The sequence below is a fragment of the Microcebus murinus genome, chromosome 5 (assembly GCF_040939455.1).
Source record: "Microcebus murinus isolate Inina chromosome 5, M.murinus_Inina_mat1.0, whole genome shotgun sequence".
Classification (NCBI taxonomy): Eukaryota; Metazoa; Chordata; class Mammalia; order Primates; family Cheirogaleidae; genus Microcebus; species Microcebus murinus.
This window is the reverse complement of record NC_134108.1, coordinates 70,981,009-71,007,235: the sequence shown is the minus strand read 5'-3', so window position 1 is coordinate 71,007,235 and position 26,227 is coordinate 70,981,009. Positions and strand designations below refer to the sequence as shown.

Here is a 26,227-nt window from a genome sequence, read left to right as displayed (position 1 = left end):
TTTATATTTGGTTAACCATTATCACACACATTTTTTGACTTCTCTACTGAAATATAGAGATTAGATTTTTCCATTTTCTAAGTGAGGAACCTTTGCCCTCACTTAAGAGTATCTTGCCAAGGATGCACACAATAAATAAATGGCAGAGCCAATACACTAACCCAGTTCTTTGGACTCTGGATCCAGCTTTCCTCCCCGTGTCGTTTAGCACAGCCCAGCGGGAGATAGCAGTGTCTCTCAAGGATCCTTTCTCCATGCTGTAGTACTGGCAATAATTATTCACTTTGGACCTGCTGCCATCTTGTGGCAAGTTCAGGCCATTGGCTAAAAGGGAATTAACTAATTTACTAATGGAAAAACATATAAAGCTCTTTGTCCCTTCCTGTCTTCTGTAGTCATTTCGTGATATACTACTTGGTTACATTAGTGAGATTCCAGAAATCTGGGAGCTTTTTAAGTATATGCAAAGCACAACATGAACTTTTAATTGACTCTCCCTATCCCTGTTCAAAACCATTTTTGCTAAGCCTATCTGTGCATTTTACTTGAGAATTATTACCACAGTGTTAGACCCCTCCATACAAAATTAATAACTGGCACTAAAAAGTCTTCATGAGAAACAAGGGTTTAAACAAGTCTGGAATGGAGACTTAATGCCATCATTTGTATTCGTTTCTTGACTGCTCATGTTTATATCTTATTTTTCTAACATACTACATCATCTGTTAATAACAATTCCCTTTTTGTTTTGCAGAAAAATCCAGAAGACGACAACTCAGGGAGAACGTTGGGTTGGGAGCCAGGGCACTTGCTGCTCACCGTCTGCACCGTGCGCAACATGGAGCAGCTCCTGCCTTTCTTCAACGTCCTCAGCCAAGTCTTCAACAGCAAAGTCACAAGCAGATGTGGAGGACACTCAGGGAGCCCTATACTCTACTCAAACGTCTTCCCTAATAAGGACATGAAACTGGAGAACCATAAACCATTTTCCAGCAAAGCCAGGCAAAAAATAGAAGAGATGGTAGAAAAGGATTTTCTGGAAGGAGTGATAAAAACTTGAGCACCACCAGTGGTTCCATTTAGCTTAAATGTAAATGTAATTATTTAAAACAAACACACTGCTCTGAGTTGTATAGTTTCCTTTTTTTTTTTTTTGTATGTAACAAAACACACTTCAGGTTGTATTTAATTTAAGTATTTGTAAATAAGAGCAAATGTCTGAATGTGGCCTGAATCAAGTTTAAATATTGTTGGCTCATATTGATTATGGTGCCTAAGAGAGAGCTATATATACATATATAGTCCATTGTTTTTATTGTCCTGAGTTGTCTTAAACCTGCAAAATACACACTGCACATTTTTTTCTATTGGTTTCAGGCTTGGTTTAATTTAGATTGGTTGGGGATTTTTTTCCTTATTACCCATGTTCTGGTATCAGAATGGTGTCACTTCTCCGTCAGAGGCTGGGTAATGTATTACAATTAGTTTTCCTGCCACGTACCTTCACTAAGAGGAGCAAGGATTAACTGAAGCCTGGACCATCTTCCTCATAAAGGACAGCATGAGCACCTCCACCTCAGTATGGAGGAGAGATGGCCAACGTCCCTATTCACACCTCTGAGTCCTTGATGGTGCTACCTGGATAGGTAAGGCACTTAATAATCATTCTGAAGACTCTGCAATGGAAAAATTGGTTATATAATGTCTTCTCCACCCTCTCCATTTGTATCAACAATGGTGAATGCTGCAAAACAACATCTGGCTTAGGTGACAGTGATGGCAAAGACATAACAAGGAGTTGGTGTAATAGGATTTAATTTTCCAGCAGCCTGCATGAATTGTTCCCTGCATACAGCTATAAAGTTAATGATTGAATCATATGCTTAAGCCTAATATTTTACATTAGTGAGACTGAAATTAGAGGTAAGTTTCTTTAACAAATAAGACTTATATATTTCTAAAGAATTACTCTGGTAGTGTTTAAGAAAAGCAATCAGATCTAGAAACAATCCAGTAAGATGCATAGTAAACATGATTATAACCGTAGTATTGCTATAATTACTGACAGTTTTATAAAAAAATTTTAACAATCCAGTTTCTCAGGAATATAAAAATTATCTTCAGAAACATGGTTGGGGTCTTTCTCCAATTCCTCCAGCCAGCTGAAATACTGCCAAGCTTACTTCATGTGCAAGGCTATCTGCACTTTCCTGCAAGTCAGATTAAAGGAAATAAGATGAGAGACAAAGAATCCTCATACCTTACTTGCAACTCTAGGGAAGGGGGAAAGTTGCTTCCTGATTTTGTTTTTATTAACATACTCAAATGAAAACTTTTTTTTTCATCTTTCAGTAACAATTTCCAAGGCCCTTAAATAACTGGAAAACAGGTCAAATTCTTCTAAAGAAGGTAAGTTTTTAAATTAGTTATTCCAAAACCCTAAATAAATTCAATTAATAAACCTATTCCCTCAAAGGCAAGGAGGCCACAATTGCATAAGAGTAACTCTTACACCCTCACTTGTACTCTCCTCATCCATCAGGGATATTCATTCACTAGATTCTGAAAAAGCTGTCAGGTCTCATGCAAATTAATCCTTCTGAGTCCCTATTTCAGTACTTTGCCCTGGCTCTACAAACACTTTAAGGAGCATGTGAAGAGGGCAAATCATAAGACTCTGGACCACAAATCTTGTCCTTATCAAGAAAATAGCAGAAGCACAGAGTAAGGCTGTCATTTATAGGAAATATATGAAAAACAAATGGAGCGTCCAGAGACAATGATGAATGGTACTGATTGATTTAGAAAGGGACTACAAAGCTAGCTGTTTTCATAGTCATATTATTATATTAATCTACTTCACAGTACAAAGTATTTATTAGTTATTCCTTACTTAGAAATTCAGGAAGTCTAGAATAAATCAAAAGAAAAATACTTGGGGATACTAAGTGGGTCCAACTTTGTTCAACTATTTAACTCATTAAAATAATTTTGCAGGCCGGGCGCTGTGGCTCACGCCTGTAATCCTAGCTCTTGGGAGGCCGAGTCGGGCGGATTGCTCAAGGTCAGGAGTTCAAAACCAGCCTGAGCAAGAGCGAGACCCCGTCTCTACTATAAATAGAAAGAAATTAATTGGCCAACTGATATATATATAAAAAAAAATTAGCCGGGCATGGTGGCGCATGCCTGTAGTCCCAGCTACCCGGGAGGCTGAGGCAGAAGGATCACTCGAGCCCAGGAGTTTGAGGTTGCTGTGAGCTAGGCTGACGCCACGGCACTCACTCTAGCCTGGGCAACAAAGCGAGACTCTGTCTCAAAAAAAAAAATAATTTTGCACTCTTAATATAAACCTGAAATTCTCTATAAACAAATCTCAAAGACATAAACCTTAATTAGCATAGTGAGATTCCAAATGCTATTTTTTTCTTTTCTCTCCTAGTGTTCCTCCCCATCACCTATGTTATATTAGACACTCACTGCACATTTTTTCAATAGAACCATCCCAGCTTACTTGAGAGTCAGCTTCTGCATATACTCGGACAACGTCTTCAGTACCAGAGGGCCGGACAAAAGCTCGGGAAAGCTTGTACTTCTTCACCAGGTCATTGATTGCCTCCTGTAGTCCTGGGGGTGTAACTGCTTGTCTTTCAGCATCTGTGGTGCTAATAACTCTCCTGTCTGCAACCTAAGCACAAGCACTTCATATTTGTTAACCGTATTACACTCTTTCTTTCAGAAGCTTAACCTGTTCAACATAATTCCCACCAAAGATTATCCTTTTTTCATTTTAACAGTAACATACCTATATTTCAGCTTATTGTACCAAAGTACCAGGTTAAGTATAAGATGAACTGCATTAAAATTTCTTAAGTTTTACTTCTCCAAGGTCAGGGTTATTGATTTTAACATTTGTATAACTTTTCTCTTTTTCTTCAGTCTTGCCTTTAGCAAAAAAAGATATTTCTATAGTCTTTATAGGTAGCACTAAAATGATGGCCAAATACATACTGTATGACTAAGTTCTATATCATACCATGGACCCAGTGTAGTCATTGATCAAATAACTTTAGCTATTTAAAATAAGTGGATACCGGCCGGGCGCTGTGGCTCACGCCTGTAATCCTAGCTCTTGGGAGGCCGAGGCGGGCGGATTGCTCAAGGTCAGGAGTTCGAAACCAGCCTGAGCAAGAGCGAGACCCCGTCTCTACTATAAATAGAAAGAAATTAATTGGCCAACTAATATATATATATAAAAATTAGCCGGGCATGGTGGCGCATGCCTGTAGTCCCAGCTACCCGGGAGGCTGAGGCAGCAGGATTGCCTGAGCCCAGGAGTTTGAGGTTGCTGTGAGCTAGGCTGATGCCATGGCACTCACTCTAGCCTGGGCAACAAAGCGAGACTCTGTCTCAAAAAAAAATAAGTGGATACCTATTATATAAGAGGACTGTGATTAGCATCTCCTGAACTAATCTGAACAATCAGCAGCCATTCCTGTGGACTCTGGTTTTAGTATCTCTAAATGTCTTTCACAAATTCTGTTAGTGAATATGTAAACTGGTATAAACTTGCATAGAAGTCAGCAATTTATCTGAAATACCTTTAAAAAAAATTCTCTCCCACTTCTCAGCATCTAGCCTCAGGAAAGTACTCTATGAACCAAAAAATAAAGCAGAGGAAATATTTTCACTTGAAATAAAAGGCTATCTGGGTTTTGCTTCAAAATAATATTGGGGGGAGGTATGGAGAATGTATAGGGCAATAGCTGAATTCAGTTTAAGCTAGGTACAGAGCAGTTCATTCTTTTGTTCTCTATGTTTTAAATCTTCCATAATAAAATCTTTTTTTAAAAAAGATGTATAGAGTCATTCTTAATATCATTATAATAAAGTTGGAAACCACATACTTAGATATTATAAGGCCTTTTCTATATATTGTATGTGTGTATATATGAAATGAAAAGACATACTTAGGAAGTATTTTCAGTATTTTAGTTAACATTCAGAAAAATTATTTTAAAACCTCTCACACCTTAACTTTGAGTTGTCTGTTTGGAAGATCTGTGTAGAGAGCATCCCACTGTTGTATAGTCAAGCCCTTCAGAGCCAAGATTGCCTCAATCACCAGCATGTCAGAAATAGCATCACCAGCTGCCTGAAAGATGGGAAACAAATGGAAGAAACCACCCTTAACATAAGCAAATCCTGGATATGAATGTTCTGTCTTACAAAACCAATCAGTACAGGTTGAGCATCCCTGATCCACAAATCCAAAACATTTTGAATGCCAGTAGGATATCCCAAGGGAAAATTTCCACATGATGGGTCACAGTTAAAATTTAGGGACATGATAGCCAGGCCCTGTGACATGTGCCTGTAGTTCCAACTACTTAGGTGGCTAAGGCTGGAGGAATGCTTGAGGACAGGAGTCTAAGGCTGTAGTGTGCTAGAATTGTGCCTGTGAGTAGGCACTATATTCCAGCCTGGGCAACATAACAAGACCCCATCTCTTAAAAACGAAACACAAAAAAACAGGCTCACAATAGTTTATTCAGTACCCCCAAGGGAAAAAAGATCCAGCCACCTTCAGCTGCAACCTATCTTTTCCCATGCATACCAGATATGTATATATTTATGTTAAGTACATATATGCATGAGTAAGTGTAAGAAAATGATTGCTTGTCTGTAGCATGTAAGTTCAGAATCAGGAATGGTGGTGATGCCAAACAACCACATGAGAGGCTCATATAGTGACATTTTTGTTTTCTGATGGTTCAATGTACACATTGTCTCATGCATAAAATTAATACTGTATAAAATTGCTGGGTGTGGTAGCTGGTGGCTCATGCCTCTAATCCAAGCAACTTGGGAGGCTAACGTGGGAGGATGGCTTGAGGCCAGGAGTTGGAGACCAGCCTGGGCAACACAGTGAGACCCAATCTCTTAAGCAAGCAAACAAAAAATTAGCTGGGCACGTGCCTATAGTCCCAGCTACTCAGGAGGATCACTTGAGACCAGGAGCTCAAAGCTACAGTGAGCTATGATCACACCACTGTACTCCAGCCTGGTTGACAGAGCAAGACCCTGTCTCAAAACAAAGTAAAATAAAATTATCTTCAGGCTATACATATACATTGCATATATAACACAAATGAATTTCATGTTTAGACTTGGGTACCATCCCCAAGATACCTCACTGTGTATATGCAAGTATTCCAAAATTCAGAAAAATCCAGAATCCAAAACACTTCTGGTCCCAAGCTTTTTGGATAAGGGATACTCAACTGTATCCTGAGCTTCCCTATCACCCTTACCCCTTGATCCCATGCAGCATTAACTGGAGTTTTTTTGTAAATAAATACAAACAGTAATGAGGTAAAGATATCCATGGAAAACAACAATGAAAAGTATATAAAGGATATTGAAACTAGCCCTTAAACTTGTTTAATCCTCCTTCTCATCTATAAAATGAGATTAGACTGGATCAGGCTCAGCCTAACATTCCAAGACTCAAATGTTTCTTTATAACTAGATCACTTTTGAGATAAAAGCATCATGGTAAAATGGAGAAATGAGCTTTGGTGTAAGATACACCTCAAAACTACCACTTAGTAGCTCTAAGCCTCTGTTTCTTCATTTATAAAATAGGAATTAAACCCCTCTCCCTATGTTACTGCAAAGATTATAGGATAAGGCATATAAACTGCCGAATATGTGCAAGACACTCAAATATTTGTTCCATTGATTTTCTCTGCCCTGAGTATTGCTTTTCCACAGCCACACTCTATACTTAATCCCAACTACTACATGACCCACACATACGTGTCCTCTGTCAAAGAGATAACCGATTATCTTTAATGAATTTCCTTAAGGGTGGTTTAAAAAAAAATACTTAGCAACATACAATGTATATACTCAGTAGCTGCATTTGTTGATTCTAGGCTACTTCGTATATACTTGAAATTTTTCATCATAAAATGTAGGGAAAGGGAAGCATATAAAAAAACACTTTGTCATTTCATTTCAGTGTAAATCTCAACTGGATACACTACTGTTGCAAGGAAACCAACAGGACTTCTCCACTTTAATTTTTTATACAGCACACACTGCTCTGTCCCACCCTTCTGAATAATGTAAAGGTAACCAAGAATTCCACCCCATCAGTTCTGACCTGGTTAAACAAGTCCATAATGTTTTCAAGCATCTTAGCAGCTTTTCTTTTCTTATCTTCTAATTCTTCTGCTAGTTGTTTTATCTTCATTTCAACCGCTGTACTAAACAGTGCCTGCAATAAAAGCATACAAAATCAGTCTCAAAATACTATCCAAGCCCCAGTCATAAGTACTATCATGCTAGCTAAACCACTTTTACCATTAATCAGTCTGAAGAAACCACAAGGGAAAATAATGACAGGCTTATAACGCATAAAACTATTATAAGATCAAATCAGAACCCAAAGATATTACTAGGGGAAAAAAGTTTCTTTGTGGATTATATAACTGCTTATCAAAATTTAAACAGCAGATTACAAAGAAAACACCACCTTGACAACAGTTGAATACAAATAATGAGTTTGTGTTTTGTTAGCCAGCTAAATCAGTTTTGTGCAACCAGGTTACTTAAGACTTTGTATCTTTTTTAATTAGAAGGATAGAATTCATTGCAACTAGCACAATTTTATTGTCCTAAACTTAAAGGCATGAGTGATGCAAAATTAGAAAGTGGGTTGATCATATTTATCAAAGTATGGCAAATAGTGTCATGAATATTTATTACAATATATGTATATCATGTTCGAGATTGTCATGTCATCTGGAAATGCCTTAGCCATCTTTTTATTGGCTTCCAGAGGCCCACCACTGAAGAGGATTAGCACACTATGCTCAACTACTTGATGAAATACATTTTTGATTTTTGTTCATAATATAATGTACAGGATGGTCACTTTTTTTTTTTGAGACAAGGTCTTGCTCTATTACACAGACTGTAGTACAGTGGCCCAATCATAGCTCACTGTAACCTCGAATTCCTGGACTCAAGTGATTCTCCTGCCTCAGCCTCCAGAATAGCTGGGACTACAGGTGTGCACCACCATGCCTGGCTAATTTTTTTTCCTGGTAGAGAGAGGGAGGGTCTCATTATGCTGCCCAGGCTGGTCTCAAACTCCTGGCCTCAAGCAAATCCTCCTGCCTCAGCCTCCCAAAGTGCTGGGATTACAGGCATGAGCCACCATTCCAGGTTTCGTTACCTGTTTTTCTAACTGAAGTTTTACTGGAACACAGCCATACCCATTCATTTCTGCTACACCAGCAGAGTTAAGCAGTTGAAACAGAAACCTTATGGCCTGCAAAGCCTAAAATATTTACTATCTGCTCTTTAAAAAAATCATTTACCAACCTCTCTACTAGATCACTGAAATTATATTTTAATTGCATTTTGTAGGAACTTATTTTTCCCCTTCTTATATTTATGTCCTCAAGAAGCCAACATTGAATTAATGAGAAAAATGATTTGGCCCAGATACAAATTTTCTGTTGGCCACCTCAAATCCACTTATGAAATGAGGTGAAGTATAAAAAATTTTTTTAAAACTTCTAAACTTTATGACTCTACTAAGAACCACTTCATTATGCATAAACTATGAATTTTACATTATGTAAATTATACCTCAAAATTTTTTAAAATATTCTGTCTGCCAAGAAAGCCATACAAAACTTTATATGCTTATCACTAATTACTTTAAACTCATTTCCAGTTGTTTATAGTAATTCTTAACTTTCCAACACTTTTCAATTTACCACAGCTACTGAAGTTTTCCTTTTCCCACCAATGGCCAGTTGAAGGAAAACACATAGACAATCTACTTAAAACAAAATTAAGAACTGCATATTGTTTAAAAACACTAAATTAAGAGAACAAATTAATATATCTCTTCAAATTCAAAGAACAATCATTACAATCTAAAAGAAAACCAGTTTTATAATATGTAAGGATATATAAGTTAACCAAAGAATCTTACCACCATCCAATCATTTCAACAACGTAGAGTACTACCTATTAGCTCCCAGATACAGAACTCCCATTGTAAAAGTGCCAGCTACAGCAGCTGCAACTATGTAGGAGAACTTACGGTGCCATGCCCATTTGCTTCAAAGTAAACTCCAATGTCAAACTCTTGAGCCTTGTGGTGCAAATGTTTTACACCAGTTTTGGTGCAATACACAGGTACCTATAACACACATTTAAAGAAACACAACAGCAATTACTCAGGTGACAAATGGTTATTGTATTATATACTTGATACCTCAGGGATATAACAAATAGTAAAGCCTACTGGAGCTTAGCCCAGTGAGGAACAAGATTCGGCATTACAATTCAAAATGGGTAGTGTCCCATGGGGCATAGAAGGCACTATGGAAGCTCACAGCCAAGTGAAAAGCCAGCGAGAGATGGGGGTCTCCTTATCTGCCATGAGAGAATACAAGTAGGTGCATGACATGATCTGTTTTAGAAAGCTGAGTTTAGCTACAGTGTGGAGAATGGCTTAGAGCAGAAGTCTGTAAACTTTTTCTGTAAAGGGCCAGACAGCAAATACTTTAGGCTCTCAGGCCATATAGTCTCTGCCACAATTACTTAATTCTACCCTTATAGTGTGAAAGCAGCCACAGACTATATATCAACAAATGAGCATGGCTCTATTCCAATAAAACTTTATTTACAAACAGTGGCAAACCTGTATTAGAAGGTTAAGAAACAGGAAATCAGTTAGGAGGTTTCTAAGACTAATCCTACTAAGACATTACAGTGTCTGGACCAGCAACAGTGGGTGGGGAAAGTCATGGATGCATCAAAACGAGATTTAAGAATGGTTAAGGAAAGACTGATGGGAGCAAAACTGCAAAAGAGACATCAAGTAAGATCAGCATTTGACTAGATTTAGGAGACCTCAGGAATGGCAAGGGCTAAAAATATTTCATCTGTAAGACAGTGGGTTGAGAAGTAACCATCTCTGATATGCTTCATTTCTTAAACAAGGCATTTTACCTATAAGAAAATTTTAAGATGGAAAACAAGAATTAAAATACTAAAATGATAACTCAAGTAGTGTGAAATAACCCAATTCCTGTGAAAGGCAGGCAACTGGGCCCCAGATAGAGTCCCTTGAATGAGGTTATAACTATAACCATATATTTAATCAGATCACAAAACTAGTAGCCTCCAGATAGGTTGTTTTGTCCACCTGCTATTTCTTTTTTAAAAAGTAGGAATTCACATGACAATTCAGAATTCCAGCTTCTCTTGAAGAATCTGACTAGAGCTGACAGTAGCTGGCCTGGGCACACTGCTCAGTCCTTGGCCACCTGTGTATTCACACTCACTTTCCCTGTCCAGGTCCTGCAGGAATCTGACTTTGCAATTCCTACTTTATAGAGAATGAAGAGGTAACAAAACTAGTTTAAAAAAAAAGCCAGAATTTGAAATGAGATACACAAAAGTTGGAAAAATATTACACCAGTTAGTGAGAAAAAGAGTAAAGGCAAACAGGCTTCCAGTTGTTTCCATGAACCCCTAACTCTCAGAGCAGTTCATGTGGTACAAAGGGTGGCCATCTGGGGGACACTAGGGAAATAACTAGAAACAGAATCTCCTACCACCCCAGGAAACCTCTCCATGAAAAATGAGAGTAAGAAAACAGTTTTATTACTGAATAAGCTTAAGCTAGACTATGATGCAATCACAGGCAATGCACTAAGAGATTGCAAAAACAGAAAGAACTCTCACCCTTTAAAATAGTCAAGCAGGTACAATCCACTCCATATAAGTCCCCAAGATAAAAGATAACTAGGGACAAAGAGTCTCTCCTTGACCAGACTTTAGTCAGGCTCATCTGAGCCCAACTAGGCCCCATCCTTGGGCATGTCCTCCAAGAGCAAAATTTTAGCAAGAATCCTCAACCTGATATCTGATTACCCCTGATATCTCATCAAAGTCCTCATCTTCCACCACCCCCCAGGTAATACGTGATCACCCTGGCCTGCCTTCTTCAAGAATGCTGTTAGGTTGGTTTAGCCAAAATATCCTCCCCTTCCCTTGATGTTTCCTCTCAGTAGTTTCCATCTACTGACTCCTACCCCTCCACACACACCCTGGCTCCTTGGCTATAAAATCACACTTCTTGCTGTATTCAGAGTTAAGCCCAGCCTCTCTTCCCCACTGCGAAACTCCATCACATTAGTCCTTGTACCTATCACAACAGTCCTGAATTAAGTCTGCCTTACCATTTTAACAAGTGTCATGAGTAATTTTTTCTTTAACACTAATCTTCAAATAAGAGGACCTGACGACACCATTTGTGTCACATAGTTTATCCTAAATTTACCTAGTAACTGGGATAGCCATCTGTGTTAGTTAATTGCTTTTATCCAAAGCAATAATAAAATTTCTCATATCTCTATGATGAGTAGATAGTTACAATCTGGAGCCAGACACCTAAACTCTCATGAGACTGAGAGACAGGGGTACTATCTTCCCTGATACTTATATTTAAAAATGGTCACTCCAGACCCTTGAAGAAAAAGTTTCCTGGGCTATAAAATTGGCTTATGTGGTCTTTAAGAAGATTTACATTCATTACAAAGGGACAGAGAAATAATTTACATGTTTTCTAAAGGAAATGCTCTAAGAAAAGGTAGAGGGAGTCTCTCCCATTTGACATCAAGGACAATTACATTTTTTATTATTTTTTATTTCTCTTTACCCTTACATGGACAACAGCTCAGCTTAATGCACTGCAGCATATTCACTTTTATTAGGACAATATTTTCCTCACAGAAACATCTTACAATTAAACTATCAGAAAAAGAAAATAGTTCAGTACCTTCATAACTTCTTCAAGGTAACGTGTTGAACTTCCATTTGCATATGCAGTTTGTACAACACCAATATTCAAACTTTCTCCAATCTAGACAAAAACAGTGATACTTAATATCAAAGGTATAGTCTACAGAAACAAATTTAATGAGTTCTAAATTTAGGATAACAAAAGTGCCCTGTGCACTTAGTGTGTGAAATAAATGTGTGAAATAGTGTGTGAAATAAATGAGTGACTGAAAATTTACATGTATACCAGAAAAAGACCAAATTTTTTTTTTTTTTTTTTAGAGACCAGGTCTTACTGCGCCGGCCAAGCCAGAGTATAGTGCTATGACCATAGCTCACTGCAGCCTTGAACGCCTGGGCTCGAGTGATCCTCCTGCCTCAGCTTCCTGAATAGCTGGGGCTAAAGGCACATGTCACCACCCATGGCTATGTTTTTTTTATTTTTTGTAGAGACAAAGTCTCACTATGTTACCCAGGCTGTTCTTGAACTCCTGTCCTCAAGTGATCCTTCTGCCTTGGCCTCCCAAAGTGCTCAGACTACTGGCATGAGGCACCACACCCAGCCCCTAAAATATTTTTGAGCACTATTTAAAGCAAATCTACAAGAAATCCTCTTTAAAGAATTCTGTGATCTAATTTTTATTTCCTTCATTTTTTAATAAAAGTCTTTATTGAATTCTTAAAATATACTTTCTCCAGATTCTATTTCTAATTACATCCTATACTTAAAGCAAACCTGAAAGAGATTTCTAAAAGAGCAAAACAAAACAAATATCCTATAACTAAGTTATCATAATCATAGGAAATAAATCTCTCAGCTGATGAAACTGTTTGTTAGAACTGGGGGCTCCAGGGAGTGAGCACAGAACTGTCATTAAAATGTCAGTTATGAAGAAAGCAAAAACTTCATAAATCTTCAAATCATAAAATTTAGCCAGTATAAAGAAGAAGAGGACCTTTAGGTTCGAAAACCAATGCCCAATGTTGAAATAACTGGAATTACCACTTTTTTTTTTTTAATTTTCTGGCCACAAACGTGAGGAATTTCTCCTAAATTGTGCCCTTCTTACATTCAAGTGACTGTTGGATATTTGGATATGGAACTATTTTACTAATAAGTCTTATTTCACAGGGTAGCCAATCCCCCCACCATACCTCCAACAGGAGCTCTTTAAGGAAACTGCTAATTAACGTTGCTATCTTGTCGCCATCTACGAGATGAAAGTGACCATCTGCATCATGGTAGTAATAAACAATTCTGTCTGCATCTCCATCAAAGGAACAGCATCTTTCATTGGACTTCATTTCCATGCCTAGCACACAGGATAATTTAAAATGCACTTTGATCTAAGAAATGGGAATAAAACTCAACATAAAAAAATTTTAGGTTTTTCTGTTAAAATTATCCTTTTAAATAAATGTCTTAATCTTTAGTGTACAGTTTATTGGTGGTTTTTATAGGTCAAATTCCTTCATGGCAAAGTGAAAAACATTCAAAATCTATTTATGCTAAAACTTGCTATGATAACTAAAATAAAATTCCACTTTATAAGCCAGTTGGTTTGGCTAGAGAGGTTTTCCGTACAGTTTTCTTTGAAAGGTACGGATATTTCTAGATGCAAGTGACCTAGTACTGTGAAATCTTTCATGTATAATATAAAAAATAATCAGCACTAGATGAGGTATGTGCTTTAATTCTAATAGAAGTGATTTTTATTTGTCCACACTACCAATAACAAGAAACACTGGTAATTAAGAGCAAAGAATTATAACCCATGAAAGAGAACTGGTTTGTGAAATTTGCATAAGGTTACTAAAACCTCAGCAACTGCTGCATCGAATTTATTAGAAAATCTGGCTATTCTTTAGCCATGACAGCAGCAGAGTGACAAATCCAACATGAGGCAACTAAGAAGTGAAAAGCTTTTGTTGGGAATATGATCATGAGGTTGACTAAAGGACACAAAGCAAGCTTCAGGAAAGCGAGGGCTATGGTTTTATTCATACTATGGTCCCAGTACCTCCCAGTAGAGAGGAGGAGCTCAGTATTTAGTGAATGGATAAATGAGTGACATAGAACTGAACTGTCAGTAAAGTAAATGTCAAAACAAGCAATTCATTGAAAAGGGGCTCAAATTGGTTGAATACACTGAAATGTTAAATGCTTACTACAGTGAGCCAGAATAACATGAATGAATGAGGCAACTAGATAAACTCTGTAGAGTTCTAGAATTAATGTCCTGTTTAAAGGAGGTGGCAGCTATTTGAGTGCAGCAGATTATTGCCATATCTGAACAGACATTTTCTGACTTTGGTTAAAAGATGCCAGAGATTCCAATACATAAGAGAAATCACAGAATTTTTAAACAGTGACACAGAAACACAAACACACACAGCAGACCAAACAAAACACATCTAGCCAGGTTTGGTCCACAGGCTAATAATTTAAGATCTGTAATGCAGATAAATGCATAATATCTCTTAATACTACTAAAATTTAAAGAACAGTCTTCCTCTTTATCTTCCCAGTATGGAAAACACTGATTCTGCTGACAAGTATATGAGTTATGTTCCTTTTCCATAGTGTATCTAATTCAGATAAGGTATCTAAAAATGCTATTGTTTGCTATCCTTTAGATCAGTAGTTCTCAAAGAGTTATCCTCAGAGTAGCACCATCAACAAACTGGCCTATGAACTTGATGGAAATACAAATATCTATCCTACACAAATCCTACCCCTGGCCTCCAGAATCAGAAACTCCGGAGTGGACCCAGGAATCTGTGTGCTAATAAGCTGTGCAGGTGATTCAGATGCATGCTAAAGTCTGAGAACCATTGCTCTAGAATGCCATTTTCTGATTTTGCTTTCCCCACCCAACTTCCTACACACTATGAAGAGTGGTGTGGCTCACAGGCAGAGAGAACACACCATATTTTACATGGCACTGACAAGTGGCAAGATTCCTAAATGTCTAAATGTTGCAAAGCCAGGACTAGATGCATGATTCTTAGCTCACGTGGCCACCTCAGTTTGTAAATGAGATGGGCTTCCAAGGGCTCTGAAAACAAATGTTTACTACAAATGTTGCGAGTACTACATACCCTGCGGAGGTTTCTGATGACTCTTCACGAAGTCAGCTCCACATAAATGATTGAGTTTCCCTTTGGTCCCATCATTAAACAGCTGGACTGACAGGCCCTGTGAGAAGTAGTGTTCCATTTCTCTTAGCTTCAGGGCCCCTATGCCATTTGCACAGTCAACCTTAAGCGATCTAGATTCATCTCCACTGCAGGAAGCCTTCAAAGGAAAAAGACAAATCGAAGGAAAACTTCAAGTTATGAAAGTAAAAGTGAAATATAAAGCTATCCACTTATGTGTATATACGTAAACATCTTCTTTTACTTCAGCTAACTCATCTGTTTAAAAGAATTACAATTTTTTAAATTATAAAACACTAAAGTAAAATTTAAAAACACCTCAGACACTGGAACAGTTTCACTCATTGAGCAACTTATGGAAATAGAGCTTTATTAGAATTTAGCCTCAATTAAGCAGGGTCTCTTAAAAGTAATATTACAGTCTATGTTACATGGCAGCCATTCAAACGTGGGAATGAGCACACTGACAAATGAGCAGTAATGGTATGTGTCATTCTCTGCATAACATACATCAACAGCAGAGAAATATGGGTTTTTTCTAATTGTCAGTTTTCTCTACTACCCATCCTCACCCAAAATACAAGTTTGATGACAGCAAGGGCTTTGTTCTGGTTAACTCTGCCTGGCAATGACATACACTCAATGTTTGCTCATCAAATAAATTAGATGCCTCAATTCTCTCCAGGTTTAACAACCCAATATACCTAGAAGAAAATCCTTCTCAACCATAGATGTGTCAAATACTAAATCAACAGTACCTACATTAACGCTAAGACCAAATCATCTGAATACTTGATACCCATAAGCAAGACCCCCACCGAGGTTTCTCCCCCAATGGTCTCAGAATGAACCATGTGCCTTGCCAAGCATGAATGCCAACATGCAGTTAGCAGGGTACACAGACAAGATCCTTGCACCTGGAGCCCTAGAGAGAAAAAGGAGATATGCTACATTTTTGGAAAAGGAAAGAGGAGTGACAAACTAAGATAAATTATTCAACTGATCATTGCTACTTTATTCATTTGTTTGAACTTCTAACCATGTTCAAGACATTTTTCACCTGTTTGGTAAGTTCCAAAAAAGCCTTAGAGAGTTTCTGGTAGTAACCTTCTGTGGTTGCCTTTCCATATCGGCCACTGGTGTTTCGACAGTACACCATGTAGTGCAGCTGGGGTGTTGTTAGCAAGCCATAATCTGTCATAGAAATACAAAAAGCAATTCACCACATTTCTTAAATGTATTCATACTGTAAGATTTTTGGGGTGACAAATCCTCTTATCATCTCAGACATCTCAGAAAACACAAAGATACTAACCTTCAAACTATCCAGATAGACACATATCGAAATCATCACAACTACATGTCACATACTCAATTCTAAAATATTCACTACTATTAGCAAAAAACAATCATTTAGTATAGACAGGTAAGAATGGAAATACAAAGCAAAACAGATAAGTAATAGCTGAATTCTGTTTCTGGTAACACTGCAAACTACGTAAGTCAGATGAATCATTCTCCTGAAAAACAACCAAAATTCTAGATGAAAGAGAAAAGTCTTTTTAAAGAGAACTGACAAGTTACAGAATTTTCAGCCCAAAACCTATGGGAAGGCAGGAACTCCAAGATCTGAGCTAAGAGAAGCCAGTTTTGCTGTGAGGACATTCCTCTAAACTAGTAATTGAGCTGTAGTTTTCAGTGTAAAAAAGTCCATGCTGATCTAAGATGTGGAACCCAGTAGAAGATCAGGCCTTCATGAAGTTGAAACAACCCCAAAGGAGTATATCTTCAGAGCAAGGGTTCTGATTCACCCCAAGTCACTACTCCCAGGACAGTTGTCTTGGCACTGAGCAAAGGGGAGAAGCCATTCCCGAAGAGCTGTCACCACAAGCACAGGCCCTTGCATGGACTTCCAGCCCTAATATACATAACCACAGGGGTATAAAATGACCTTGTCATAAACTAATTTAAAGTGGACTCAGCCAAATAGTGCCCCAGGTACCCAGCAGAAGCAAACACTAAACTTTGCCACAGAAATATACCTTCATCATAAACCTCAAAAACATCCATAAATAATGTTCCATAAAAACCAAACAGCTGGGCCGGGCGCGGTGGCTCACGCCTGTAATCCCAGCACTCTGGGAGGCCGAGGCGGGCGGATTGCTCGAGGTCAGGAGTTCAAAACCACCCTGAGCAAGAGCGAGACCCCGTTTCTACTATAAATAGAAAGAAATTAATTGGCCAACTAATATATAGAAAAAATAAGCCGGGCATGGTGGCGCATGCCTATAGTCCCAGCTACTTGGGAGGCTGAGGCAGAAGGATTGCTTGAGCCCAGGAGTTTGAGGTTGCTGTGAGCTAGGCTGACGCCACGACACTCACTCTAGCCTGGGCAACAAAGTAAGACTCTGTCTCAAAAAAAAAAAAACCAAACAGCTTACAAACATAGCTAAATACACAAGAAAGGCACCATGAGTAAGAAATAATGAAAAATGGATAGCAGAGATGGACCAATATCCAATAAGTAAATATTCAGTGACTACATCTGTTAATGGACTTGAAATTCAAACAGAAGAATTTGGACTGGAGGCAAAAGGAGTCATTTTAAGTTCTTAAGCCCTGCAGTTATACAACAGAAATGGTAAGTTATAAAGGCAACCTTGGCTCTGGTATAAGAATGAGATGGGGGAAAGGGCTCAAAAAAAGTGGATGAGAGCTTAGACTAGTTTAAAGAGTTTAAGAAAAGCAAACTATTATTCCAAAAGGCCTGCTAAAGGAGAAAACAAAAGGATTTTGTGACCAATATCAAAGTTATCAAATAAACATCCACTAAATGACTATTCCACATACTCAATAAAAAGCATCAGCATCTATTCAACTGATCAACCAAGAAACCTGGTATTTGTTCTTCAAAGATAATGCTCTCACATCACACAAAAGCCTTCGAATTCAATATAAATTGTAATTATTTCCATTTCGCTTGTTATCATCCCTCTTGCATAAACTAATGCATATGCAGTAGTGGTCTAGCTGGTCTCTTTTCCTTTCTTAAAACCTTCCTTTCCCTTCTCTACACAACAGCCAGAGGGAATAGCTTAAAATGAAAACGTGATCACATTATTCTCCTGCACAAAATCCTTCCATGGAGTCCCACTTCATCGGGACTAGAACCCCAATCCTTGCTTACCTCCCTAAGATCTTTTACTAGCTGCCCAACGCTCCCCTGCAGCCACATTAACCTTCCTTCATTTCCTGAAGTACACTAAGCTAAAGAGAGAAATGAGGGAAAGGTTAAAGAAATTACTCTCAAATTTTTCTAGACTAAAACACTAGAAGAGTGCTGGTTCTAGAGAGAGAATGAGAATGCTGAGAAGGTCAATGGTTCCGGGGAAAGAATGCAATTTCAGGCAGGCCAGCTAAGAGACGACATAACTCAGGCCAGCATGTCACACACTGCAGTCAGTGGGTCATGGAATCTACTTAGTGAGACACAACCAGCTTTTCTGCATCTTAAACAGATGAATGAACATCTGGTAGTATGGGTGAGCCCTGCTTTACTGAGACTACTGTTCTAGTTATACACACAAGCACATATGCACAGGCCATGACACAAAATGGGCTTCTTACCATTTGGGATTGGATACACAGTGAAACAAAACAGACTACTGAAGGGGTGTACATGACAGGTAGTCAAAAATGGTTAATGAAGTAGTAAATGAATGAAAAGAAAAGTAGCTGGAGAATTGGCAGTAGAGATGACCACTCAGAAATCATGTAGAGTGAAAAAGACAGAAATGAGGAATGCCCTTATCAAGAAGCAGAAGAGGAGCCAGCAAAGACCAATAAGGAAGAGTAGAAGCTAAGCAGAGGTTAAAGAAAGTTTTAAAAGTGTCAAAAGCAACAAAGATGTCAACTGAAATAAGAACTTTAAAGCATAAATTCTTAACGTGATTTTTAGGTCACAGACCCTTTGAGTATCTGACAAGAGCTATGTATCCTCTCCCTAGAAAAGCGCCAGCTGTGTAGATAACACTCCAACACCGGAGGGCCACAGGGTGCCTGCAGCTTAACCAAACACTCCCCTGGGGTTCCTGGGCCCCAGGTTAAGATCCCCGCTGTACAACAGTCACCAGATTTGGTGACCAGAATGCAGATGAGTGTGGGGGAGACGTTTACTTCATGGAGAGGAGACGCTGGACACGGACCTGCGGAGGCTAAAGAATAACTAGAAAATGAGGAAACAAGGAGAGCAGAGCCAGCTCTTAGACGAGGCCAGATTAACGGTGCAGGAAAACAGCGGAGTGGAGAGGAGGTTTCAAAGGTCAAGACAGGATTTTTGTTTTAATGAGAAAGATTTCATACCAGGAAAATATTCACCTCAATGCTCAGGGAGTCACTGACTTCACAACAGCATGACCTACGAGAGAAGAGGATCCTGGCCTCCATTTTGCTGCACTGAATTCTCTCTCATGTGCTAAAACAGGAAGCCCCTGTGCAAACTTGAAACCATGATTCAAGGTAGGCCAGATAGTTTCCATCACTATTTGATAGGTAACAGCTGATTCCACACATGAGCAGCTATTAGGGAATACCTAATTTTGACAAAAGTTCCCCAAAATGAACATCTTCAAGTAACTTCAAAGGTTTTTATTTCAGAAAATTCTTCACTAAGGTAGAAAAAGTTGTATCGGATCAGCATTTCCTACCTAACATCTCCTGTAGGACTCCCATAGGTAAATCAAAATATGCCTGCCCAGAAACAATCTGGAAAACCATTTTAAAAGTTAGTGTTTTGTATCTAAGAGCTCATTTTTTAAACATTTTTTGTTCACCTTTATTTTCAGACTTTTCTAAATAAATATACATTCCTTTTGTAATCTTGAAAAATTTTTTCAAGATTAATTTACTACTCAGGACAACTACATACCATGGAATTGACCTCCTAAAGCAGTCACGCCATCTATTACAGATTGTGAAAGTTTCTCACTGCTGGGCCTAGGAAAGAAAAGGAAGAAAATATATCCCATCCTCAAACCAGCAGAGCTGCTGGTTCTGCAAGCAAATGCAGAAATTATGTGCTAGGAATTTCAAAATAGTAAGTTCATTGTATCTGAACTGAAAGCCATTAACTCTGAAAAGACACTGGTAAGTCATAAGCATTTCCCAGTAGCCTTTCACAATCTATCTTCCCTGGAAAAACTCTACCTTTTAAATGAATTTAGAAAATAGATATAAAGGATACCCTAACTACACAATACCTAAATACCTTTCCAAATTTGACTTTAGCAACATATGTGTTGCTTAAGAGCAGTAACGATAAATACTGAAAGCACACAGTGTGCATATAGAGTATCGGCTATTAAACCACAAGACAGAACCTATTTCCCGTTTCATAAAGCAGGAACAAATTATTCATCTACAAGAAAATAAAGCAGGTCGTTATAAAACTGCCTCGAAGAAAAACATGTTTTATCATTTAAATTAGTTAATAGGTAAGATCCAAATACATGCCAGATGGCTTCACTGTGGGATAATTTACTTCAAAATGTAAGTCACTTGGCCAGTTTTGCTACCTATAAACCTACAATCAGCGGTATTTGGAAGACTCCCAGGTAACATGTTAGAAGACTAAAAATAAAACAGTCAGAGCCATTAGGAGATCAAGTAGAAACTTCCTTTTGAAAGAATCTGTGGATAAAACAAGATTTCATGCAAAAAAACGAATCCTACTATTTCAAAATACACTTTAAATATAACATTTTGAAAAAAGATATGTTTTCATAAAGGAAGGCTGCAAAATATGACAACTATGTGGAAAATAATACAGATTGTTGTTTTCCAGTAAACTCCAGCATGGGAAAATGATATAAATATTTGAACCAATAGTAACACAGATTATAAAGTAAATCTTTAAAATAATGAGTGAAAATCATGTGTTCTGACTTTGTAGGGAAAAAAATACACCTACAGGAGGAGGGTGGCAGACATTTATTAAGTGCTTCTCTTCTGCCAGGAAATAAGTATTTTGCATATATAATTTCATTTAATTCTCACAAAAACCCTGTGATAGGCCTTATCAACAACATTTTACAGATGAGAAAATGGAAACTCCAAAAACTTAAGTAACCTGTTACAGTCATTGGAGTTCAAACCCAAGTTGGACTTCAAAACCCAAGCTCCAAGACCAGGCACAGTAGCTCACGCCTGTAATCCTAGCACTCTGGGAGGCCGAGGCAGGAGGACTGCTTGAGCTCAGGAGTTCAAGACCAGTCTGAGCAAGAGCGGGACCCCGTCTCCACTGAAAATAGAAAAAATTAGCTGGGCAACTAAAAAAAAAGAAAAAAGAAATTAGCCAGGTGTGGTGGCGCATTCCTGTCCTCCCATCTACTCAGGAGGCTGAGGCAGGAGGATCACTTAAACCCAGGAGTTTGAGGTTGCTGTGAGCTAGGCTGATACCACAGCACTCTAGCATGGGGAACAGAGTAAGACTGTGTCTTAAAAAAACCCAAGGTGCAGTAGTTACTTAGCATCTACACCCTACAAAAAAGGCCAGGTAGGTGGAGAATTGCCACACTTGGGGCAATTCCTCTTTACTTAATTCTTTGGATTTGTCTTAGATATTAAAGCTGGTGCAATCATTTATCACACTCCCAAAGCTACTTCCATCAGCAACTCTTGTCATTACCTGGTATCTCTACCAATAACTATGAAGGCATCTTGTTGCAGATTCACAGCTTCTTTCTTGCTGATGTCAATAAGCACTCTCTGTAGGTCCTGTTCCTCAGCATTTGCCAAACATGTAGCATGTTCCTCCCAGGATGGTGCCAACATTTCACCCAAAGGGTCAACCAGTTTGACACCATTGTCTTCCTTAAAAGAAAAACAAACAATAAGCAATTTATGCATATGTATGAGGGTGAGCTGAGGAGGCAGAACTCATGCATGTTTTTAATCCCAACAAAAGACAGCGATGGCTGAGCAGTTTCAATGCCTAATACTAATGCCAGACCCTGGCCTAGGTGTTTTTAATATATTACCTCACTAAATCCTCAGGACATCCATATCAATCTAAATAATAATCCTATTATTATGCCAATCTTACTTTAAGAAAAAACTGAGATTCAGAGAAGTTTGGTAATTTTGCTTACAATCACACAGCTAGTAAGTGTCAATGCTGATATTAAAATTTCAAGTCTGACTCTTAAACTTAACAACCACTATGCCACACTAGCTTTTTTAAAAGGCTGTCATCAGTGTGTCCACTATTAATAACTGACTAGGGCACAAGTGGAGCAGAATGGGGGTACCTAGAAATTCTTCTCACTATGACTCAGAACTCCGAGAACATACTGGCTAGTTTGTCAACCAGTGAGTGGTACAGAAATTGAAAACTGACTCCCAACTCTGTTCTGCTCAAATTCCTGGAAAGAAAGAAAATGTAGTTCAGAGCGAATATCAACTGAAAGAAACAGCTCAGAATTGTTCTAGGAAGTGTTTCTGGAACTAGCAATAATCATGGGGCTCTTCCTGCAAGTCATCAATCAATTATGGCAACTAACACATTTAGACATTTACATATTTACAATGATCACACATGTAGAAGTTGAACAGGCAATGCCCTTGTTTGAGTTACAATCTTTCACTGACCTACATAGCTTTAACTTGCTGCTGATTGAGCTACAAAGGCAAAAATCTCATGCCCTAGCAATCAAATAGATGCATACTATTCAAACCCTGTATTTGTGGGCTATAGGCAATTCAGAATAGTTATGTTGTGTCAAAAGGTTAGCCAAGCTATAGAAACAACCTAAGTGTCCATCAGTGGATGAATAGATGAAGAAAATGTGGTATACAGACACGATAAAACATTATTCACCCTTAAAAAAGAAAGAAATCATGCTATTTGCAATAACACTGATGAAGCTGGAGTACATTTTAAGTGAAATAAGCCACACTCTCAAAAACAAATACCGCAGGGTCACTTATACGTGAAATCTAAAAAAGTGGAACTCATAGAAACAGAGTAGAATGGTGGTTGCCAGAGGCTAGGAGGTGAGGGAAATGGGGAGATGCTGGTCAAAGGGTACAAATTTACAGTTATAAAATGAATAAGTTCTGGAAGACTAATATAATGTACAGCACAGTGACTATAGTTAATAACGTATTATATATTTCAAATTTGTTGAGAGTCGATTTTAAGTATTCTCACCACAAAAAAGTAACTATGTGAGATGACAGATGTTAATTAGCATGTTTGTGATAATCATTTCACAATGTATACATATACCAAAATGTGATACTATACAACTTGAATAGTTTTTGTCACTTAAACCTCAATAAAGCTGAAAAAATAATTGTATTAAGACAAATACTTTGATTAAAATTTTAACTGTCACAAAGACTAGAACTATCCAGCCTCATCAATACCTGCCCAATGCTCAGCTTTGGATCCCTGGACCTACCTATTTGGCTGTTAGTTCCAAATAGTATTACCTAGCTATAAAAAAAAAACTGTCTGAAAAAAATCACAAAATGTGTCTTTTCAAATGTTTAACCTTCCCCCACCATTCCTAATGTCTTTAATCACTGCTAAATGAATAACAGTAACACTTTTACTGATACTGTCTCAATTCAACTAACTTGGAAGGACATTCTGTTATTTCTCCAATATGGACACTCTCCAAAAAATGGCAGTCTCATTTTATTCTCTCCACACCCTCTAATGAGTCATGAGCTAAACTGTCACTCTCTCAAAAAGCTGTTCCAAAGCTGAAGGCCCATATAAATGCGAAAAGGCACACTCCTAGAATTAAAACTTGTACTTTGGATCAAACTGCTCAGACACCAGGGTTTGGTCTTATAGTTTTCTTTATCAGAGCACTAAACGAATTACCTCAGGATTGTGGGATGCTGTTACCATGACTCCTATCGTGGATTTTGTTTGTTTTGACCTCAGGACAGCTAATAATCCCATGCGAAACATGACGTGATCAAGATGTTCTGCCTTCGTTCGAAATCCAGCAGTCCCATATTGAAGAATGAGTCCATTGGGCTTGGCATGTGATGCTGAGTGCTTTGTAACAGCACCTAAATCCATGTCTACCAAATTAAGAAATATTTTTTTCAGGCATAACACAAGAAATCTTTTAAGAACCATTTGCTTCGAAAACTACCACTCCAAACTAATAGGTCTGCTTCATTCTGAATCTCCCCAAAGAACCCTATGTTTGAGAGAGCAAAGAGCAGAATAAGCCCTGCAGGTTAGAATTACCTAGAAGATCCTGCCCAACATGTATTGTCTGCTCCTGGGCAGACTTGGGACAGAAATCAGATTGTCCCTAACGCATCCCCCATTTTAACTCCAGAACCCAGGGTGAACTTAAAACAGTCCACTCTCAAACTAAAATGAAGATTTTATAGCTACATTCAGAGACTTCCATGGGATCAAAGATTATCTCATTTTACAAAAGGGAAAACGAAGTTAACCTTTGGCAGCCAGTGATGGACTGAGGCTAAAGGTCAGATTCTTCAAGGGTTTTTTTTTGGGGGGGGGTTGTTTGTTTTGGTTTTTTTAGAGACAGGGTCTCACTCCTGTCACCCAGGCTAGAGTACAGCAGGATTATCATAGCTGCCATTGGAACCTCGAACTCCTGAGCACAAGCAAGCGATCCTCCTGCCTCAGCCTCTCGAGTAACTAGGACTACAGGCGTGCACCACCACACCTGGCTACTTCTTTTATTTTTATTTTTTTTTTGTAGACAGAGGATCCCACTATGTGGCCCAAGCTGGTTTCCAACTCCTGGCCTCAAGCAATCCTCCTGCCTCCTGAAGCACTGGGATCAAGGGTGTGGAAAATGGAGGGCGGGGCGGTGCTGGGCCCTAAAGGCAAATTCTTGAATGGACTGGGACTATATACTTCCAAATATCTGGGAAATCTGCATGGTTCTTTTGCTTTCTCCCAGACTATAATAGAGACATATTCCCAAAAAGGAAAAGCAAAAGGCAACAGTTTTCCTTCCACACCTGCTCAAATCTTTTTCCATATTCATAGGGAGAATCAGGAGACTCTTCTAAATTAAGTTCTGAAACCAGCAATATCTTCTTCCTAAGGAATGAGACCTTTTACCTTTAATTTTAGAACTCAAACATCAGCCCTTAGCCCACTAATACTCTTTTTTCTCTGGGATACTCCAATAAAGTGCAACTTGAGGTTTCTGACCTCAGTCAGCAGTGTACTCTCAGTGGACCATATACTATGCATTTCCTGGGTCAATTAATTCCCAATTAACCCAGAGATGAGGAGCAGTCCCACATTTACTGGCCTTACAATTTTATTGTCCTTCACTGCTTCAATGAACAAAAATTAAAGAAAATGGTGGAAAATGTTTGCCTTTGTCCGGTTGGAAAAAGCTGGCATTCAACAAGCCAATTTAGTTCAGGCCAAAGTGAGCAAATCTCTTTCACATGGATGAATAGAGAACTGACCAGTGTATCATGATTATTCATAAGGGTGTAAACCAGTCCTGTCCTATTAAATCCAGAAAGGAAAAAAAAAAAAAATCAGGATAACCTGCTATCACCTTTCATGCGCTTTAGGTCCTAAAGCTGCTTTCAATGGGTATGAGAATGCTTTTATTCAAAGTATATTTGCTTTTAAGCCCCAATTATGATACAGCTGCTTGAAGAGAAAAAAAATAAGACAAATAAACAAAATATTTTTTTAAAAAAAGTATATTTCCCAAGTCCAAACAGTGTCCACTCTTAGAAAGTTTAAGAGGGTGCCCCTCCTCGCCATTCAATCTTCAAACCTCCTTGGTTCCTCTCTCAACCCCCGAATCACCGCACGACTCCTGGCACTCAAGCACGAGGTCCCCACAGGCCGGTGGACCCGAGCCCAGCACGAGACCCTCGGGCCGGCCCCACCAGCCGCCCCGCGAGGTGCAGTGGCCTGAAGGCGTGTCAGGCGCGCGGTCCGTCTGCCGCCCGCTGGCCCGCCCGGCTTCCCCGGAACCCCTGCCGCCGGAGCGCCCCCATCTCGCCCCAGTCCCGGGGCCCCGCTCACCCGTGCCAGGAGAGACTCCCCTTCCCCTCCGCCGCGCCGACACGCTCCCAGCCGCCACGCCAGACTCCAGCCCCAGGCGCCCGCAGACGTGGCCCTGCGTGGCTTCCGGCCCGTGGCCACGCCCCTCAG

At 38.8% G+C, this 26,227-nt stretch overlaps 2 protein-coding genes across 11 annotated transcripts in view; one reads left to right on the top strand and one right to left on the bottom strand.

The window, feature by feature from the left end:
• The window catches only part of DOP1A (DOP1 leucine zipper like protein A), a 100,607-nt gene extending 99,240 nt beyond the window's left edge, over positions 1 to 1,367 (top strand). For all 10 annotated transcript variants that reach the window (XM_076003160.1, XM_076003158.1, XM_076003161.1 and 7 more), the window contains one exon: positions 755 to 1,367. In XM_076003160.1, the coding sequence (XP_075859275.1) occupies positions 755 to 1,060 (306 nt within the window). In that variant the 3' untranslated portion in view covers positions 1,061 to 1,367. The remainder of the gene's footprint in view (positions 1 to 754) is intronic.
• On the bottom strand, positions 1,137 to 26,220 carry PGM3 (phosphoglucomutase 3). Its single transcript, XM_012769151.3, has 13 exons — positions 26,099 to 26,220; positions 23,930 to 24,135; positions 21,722 to 21,906; positions 19,964 to 20,031; positions 16,097 to 16,230; positions 14,980 to 15,175; positions 13,033 to 13,190; positions 11,876 to 11,959; positions 9,128 to 9,226; positions 7,169 to 7,282; positions 5,030 to 5,152; positions 3,512 to 3,685; positions 1,137 to 2,210 (listed from the first exon to the last, which is right to left on the bottom strand). The coding sequence occupies exons 2-13, from the start codon at positions 24,131 to 24,133 to the stop codon at positions 2,121 to 2,123; spliced, it is 1,629 nt and encodes a 542-aa protein (XP_012624605.2). The 5' UTR covers positions 24,134 to 24,135; positions 26,099 to 26,220; the 3' UTR covers positions 1,137 to 2,120.
• Positions 26,221 to 26,227: the final 7 nt, after the last annotated feature.

Excerpts from the sequence above, each read along its gene's own strand:
- PGM3 (XM_012769151.3), bottom strand. The coding sequence starts at position 24,133 with ATGGATTTAGGTGCTGTTACAAAGCACTCAGCATCACATGCCAAGCCC. Across the intron at positions 21,907-23,929 it reads CAGCATCCCACAATCCTGAG|GAAGACAATGGTGTCAAACT; the intron begins GTAATTCGTTTA and ends TTTTCTTTTAAG. Across the intron at positions 9,227-11,875 it reads ACCTTGAAGAAGTTATGAAG|GTACCTGTGTATTGCACCAA; the intron begins GTACTGAACTAT and ends TGTGTGTTATAG.